General features: G+C 47.4%; 1 protein-coding gene across 1 annotated transcript in view; it reads right to left on the bottom strand.

The window, feature by feature from the left end:
• Positions 1-5116, bottom strand: part of LOC122552055 (insulin-like growth factor-binding protein 2) — a 6932-nt gene that overhangs the window by 510 nt on the left and 1306 nt on the right. The window contains exon 2 of the mRNA XM_043694609.1: positions 4192-4332. Within this exon, the coding sequence (XP_043550544.1) occupies positions 4192-4332 (141 nt within the window). The remainder of the gene's footprint in view (positions 1-4191; positions 4333-5116) is intronic.

Below are 5116 nucleotides of genomic sequence, written 5' to 3' on the forward strand. Positions count from 1 at the left end.
CTACCCCCTCTCATTCCCAGCATATTCAGCCTCTCCCTCTATAACTCAAACCCTCCAACCCTGGCAACATCCTTGTCAATCTTTTCCGCATCCTCTCGAGTTTAACAACTTCCTTCTTACACCCACAGAGTCACACAGTGTAGAAACAGGCCCTTCAGCCCACTACACCAACCTACACCACTCCCATTTCCCTGCCCCTGGTCCACAGCTGACGGTGCCCTGGTGTTTTAAGAGCTCATCCAGATCGGTCTGCAATGTTGGGAGAGTCCCTGCCCCCATCACCCTCTCAGGCAGCACTTTCTACCACCCTCTGGGTGAGAAAGTATTTCCTCAGATCCCCTCTAAACCACTCACTCTTCACCTTAAACTTACACCCTCTGGACTTAGACACATCTACCACGGGGACCAGATTCTCACAATCTACCCCCTCTCGGCCTCTCAGAATTTTGTACAGTCAGTTCTTCCATAACGCAATGGTTGTGTTCTTGTGTAACATGGTGTTATAGAAACATCACGCTTTAGAAACAGCGTTTAAAGTGTTGGCAATGTAATCACATTACAGCCAACACAAATTTTAAAAGTTTACGCTGAACAGTATCCCCAACTCGTCAATCGTCTTCCAGTGAATTTGAATTAACAAAATGCAGGTGATAGCAGAACGACCTGTCCACCTCATTTAGACCCCCCCTCAGCCTTCTCTGCTTCAAGGAGACACCGGTGTTGGACTGGGGTGGACAAAGTTAAAAATCACACAACACCAGGTTATAGTCCAACAGGTTTAATTGGAAGCACACTAGCTTTTGGAGTGTTGCTCCTTCTGAAAGTCTGTTCTTCCAAATAAACCTCTTGGACTATAACCTGGTGTTGAGTGATTTTTAACTTGCTCCAGGGAAAACAATCCCAGCCTATCCAGTCTCTCATCGTAACTGAGACTTTCCATCCCAGGCAACATCCTGGTGAAAGTCCTCTGCACTCCCTCCTGTTCAATCACGTGTGGGGACCAGAACTGCACACAGTACCCCAGCTGTGGTCTCACCAATGGTTTAGAAATTTGTAACAAGGCTTCCTTGGTCTTATATTGTACACCCTGGATAATGAAGGCAAGCATCCCTTTTGCCTTCTTCCCCACCCACTTCAGGGATCTATAGACTTGTACACACCAAGGTCACTTTGTTCCTCATTGCTTCCGAGGGACTGACCCTTCATTGTGTATATTCTTCCCTCATTATTCCTCACACTTACCAACATTAATTTCCATCTGCCATTGTTCTGCCCAATTTACCAGCCAATCAATATCAGACTGTAGGCTGAGGCCATCCTCCTCACTATCAATACCACCACTGATTATTGTGTCATCTGAAAATAGACTAATTATACCACGTACATTCACATCCAGGTAGTTAATGTACATGACAAACAGCAAGGCTCCCAGCCCCAGCCCCAGTCCCTGTGATACACCGCTGGGGCCAGGCTTCCTTTACAGACACAGCCCTCCACCATTACCCTTTGCCTCCTGTTTGGAAGCCAGTTAGGGATCCAGTTTGCCAACTTGCCTTGGATCTCATTGGCTGTTAGTTTTGGACCAGCCTTCCATGTGGGACCTTACTGAAGTCCATGTAAACACATCAACTGTACTATCCTCATCAATTTATTTAGTCACCTTTTCAAAAGGCTCGCTAAATTAGTCTGACAGGTGCTGACTATCTCTGATCAATCCCTGCCTTTCCAAATATTGATTAATCCTGTCCCTCGGAATGTTTTCCCACAATTTCCCTCCCACTGACGTTAAACTATCTGCGCTGTATTTACCTGGCCTCTCCCTGCTGTGCTGCTTGAACAAAGGAACCACCTTAGCTATCCTCCAGTCATCTGGCACTTCACCTGTGGCCAGCGAGGTTTTCAATATCTCCACCAGGGGCCCAGCAATCTCTCCCCTTACCATCCAATGCAGCCTGGGATACTTTTTAAAAAAATGTATTTGTGTGTTAAGGGCATCCCTGTTGTCAGATCTGGTTCAAATTGCCTTTCTGAAACCTAGACGTTTAACGTCTGCACAGTCCTTACCCCTTTCCATGAGGGCTTTGAAATTACAGTTATGGTCACTATTTCCAAAATGCATTTGACTGCTTCATTCCCAAAGATTAGGTTTGGCACTGCCCGATTTCTAGTAGGGTTATCTACAGATTGGCACAAACAGCTCTCCTTGGTGCACTTCAAACATTTCAACCTGTCTAATCCTTTCACACTGAGGCCATCCCAGTTAATGTTAGCGTGGTTTAAATCCCCCGTGACTACACCCTGCCCCTCACACCTCGCTTTGTTTTGCCATCAAATTTACTCCTGTATCGCCCTCTGACAGTTGGGAAGCCTGTAGTATTACCCCAGCAAATGGTCACCCATTTTGTTTATTTCTAAGCTCTACCCAGATGGCTTCATTTGAAGACCTTTCTGAGACTTCTTCCCACATTACGGTGGAGATTGTTTTCTTTACCAATAACGCAATGCTCCCATCAACCCACCCCCGCCCCCATCACATCCTGAAACGTCTATATCCTGGGAATGTTGAGCTGCCAGTCCAGCTGAACCATGACTCAGTGATTACAACAATATCATAGTCCCACGGGCTGGTCAATGTTCTAAGTTCACCAGGAGAAAGTGAGGACTGCAGATGCTGGAGACCAGAGTCTAGATTAGAGTGGTGCTGGAAAAGCACAGCAGGTCAGGCAGTATCCGAGCTGCAGGAGAATCGACATTTCAGGCAAAAGCTTTTCATCGGGAAAGGGGCAAGTTCTTTTCCTGATGAAAGGCTTTTGCCCAAAATGTCAATTCTGCTCTTCAGATGCTGCCTGACCTGCTGTGCTCACCAGTCAACTCCTTGTATTAAAATAGATATAATTTAGCTTTCAGAAGAAGATGGGGTGTAGGTATAAGGGTGGTTGCAGGGTGGTTAAGAAGGCATTTAGCACGCGTACCTACATTGCTCAGCCCTTTGAGTGTAGGGGTTCGGACGGCATGTTGAGATGATACAGGACATTGGTGAGGCCTCTTCAATACTGTGTCCGGTTCTGGACACCAAGTTAGAGGAAGGATATTGTTAAGCTGGGGGGCATTCAGAAGAGGTTTCCCAGGATGTTGCTGGGTGTGGAAGGTGTGAGTTATAAAGACAGGCTGGATCAGCTGGGACTGTTTTCACTGGAGCGTTGGAGGTGATTCAATAGAAGTTTATAAAATAATGCGAGGTATAGATAGAGTTAATGGTAGTTGTCTTTTCCCTAGGGTGGGGAACTTCCAAACTAGGGGGCACATTTTTAAAGTGATAGGAGAGAGATTTAAAAAGGACAAAAGAGACAAGTTCTTTACAGAGAGGGGGTGAAATGAACTCCCTGACAAGGTGGTGGATTTGGGAACATTTGGATAGATACATAAATAGGAAAGTTTGGAGGGATATGGGCCAGGAGCAGGCAGGTGGGACTAGATTAGTTTGGGATTATGTTCGGCACGGACTGGTTAGACTGAAGGATCAGTTACCGTGTTGTATGACTCTCGGGAATTATCCTGTCTCTGACTGTCCTAATATTCCTTCCATAGCTGAGTGGATCTTGCTCCCAAATTGACATCTACTCTGTTCCCACACTCTCTGCCAAATTAGTGTGAAACCTACACAACAGCATGAGCAAACCTCCCAGTTAGGATACCGGAGTAAAACTCCCTCTACACACTGTCCCCCTTCAAACCAGGACAGGGACAGCACAGGGTTAGATACAGAATAAAGCTCCCTCTACACTGTCCCCCATCAAACACTCCCAGGACAGGGACAGTACAGAGTTAGATACAGAGTAAAGCTCCCTCTACACTGTCCCCATCAGACACCCCCAGGACAGGGACAGCACGGGGTTAGATACAGAGTAAAACTCCCTCTACACTGTCCCCATCAAACACTCCCAGGACAGGGACAGCACGGGGATAGATACAGAGTAAAACTCCCTCTACACTGTCCCCCATCAGACACCCCCAAGACAGGGACAGCACGGGGTTAGATACAAAGTAAAGCTCCCTCTACACTGTCCCCATCAAACACTCCCCAGACAGGGACAGCACGGGGTTAGATACAAAGTAAAGCTCCCTCTACACTGTCCCCATCAGACACCCCCAGGACAGGGACAGCACGAGGTTAGATACAGCCAGTGTTACCTGTTTGAGGTTATAAAGGCCACGCCAGTCACAGTTCGGGATGTGCAGTGAGTAGAGATGCTCCAATGGTCCCCGTTCATCAGGAAGCCTCAGGGATGAAATCCTCTCCAAGACCTGGTCCAACTCCACTTGGCAAGTCGTCTGTGCACAGGGGTAAAAGGTCAAGGGTTACGGCAATGTCAGGCATGGAGGAGGATCCCTTGACATTGTCCCCATCAAACACGCTCTGGAATTCCCTCCCTAAGGGCATTGTGGGTCTACCCACAGCACATGGACTGCAGCGGGTCAAGAAGGCAGCTCACCCCCACCTCCTCAAGGGGCAACTAGGGACGGGCAATAAATGCTGGGCCCAACTGGTGACTCCCATTTCCGAGGAGTGAATAAAAAATGATTAGAAACAGTTTGAAATGAGTGAACTGCATTTCAGAACCCAAACCTTTCCTTCCTCACCATCCAGGCTCCAACAGGAGGTTTCTGTCCAATTCTGAGGTTTACACTATCAGAGGGATATCAGGGTCTTGGGGAGGGTGTGGAGGAGATTCACTCGAATGGGATCTGGGACGAGGGAGGTCAGAGTGTGTGGAGAGACTGGAGACTCTGGGATTGCTCTCCTTCAGGGTGAGATGGCTAACAAAGTCATTTAACCAAGTGTTCAAAAGTATAAGGGATTTCCATGGAAAAAGTGCCAGTGGGTGGATGGAGGCTAATCAGAGAGATTGAAGAGAATTTATAAATGACCACCCAGCACAGCTCTCAAGATTTTATTTTTGAACGAGAGAGCGAGAGACAGAGAGAATGAGAGGGAGAGAGAGACAGAGAGAACGAGAGAGAGAGAGAGAGAGACAGAGAACGAGAGAGAGAGAGAGAGACAGACAGAGAACGAGAGAGAGAGAGAGAGAGACAGAGAACGAGAGAGAGAGAGAGA

Source organism: Chiloscyllium plagiosum, chromosome 7, assembly GCF_004010195.1.
Source record: "Chiloscyllium plagiosum isolate BGI_BamShark_2017 chromosome 7, ASM401019v2, whole genome shotgun sequence".
Lineage (NCBI taxonomy): Eukaryota > Metazoa > Chordata > Chondrichthyes > Orectolobiformes > Hemiscylliidae > Chiloscyllium > Chiloscyllium plagiosum.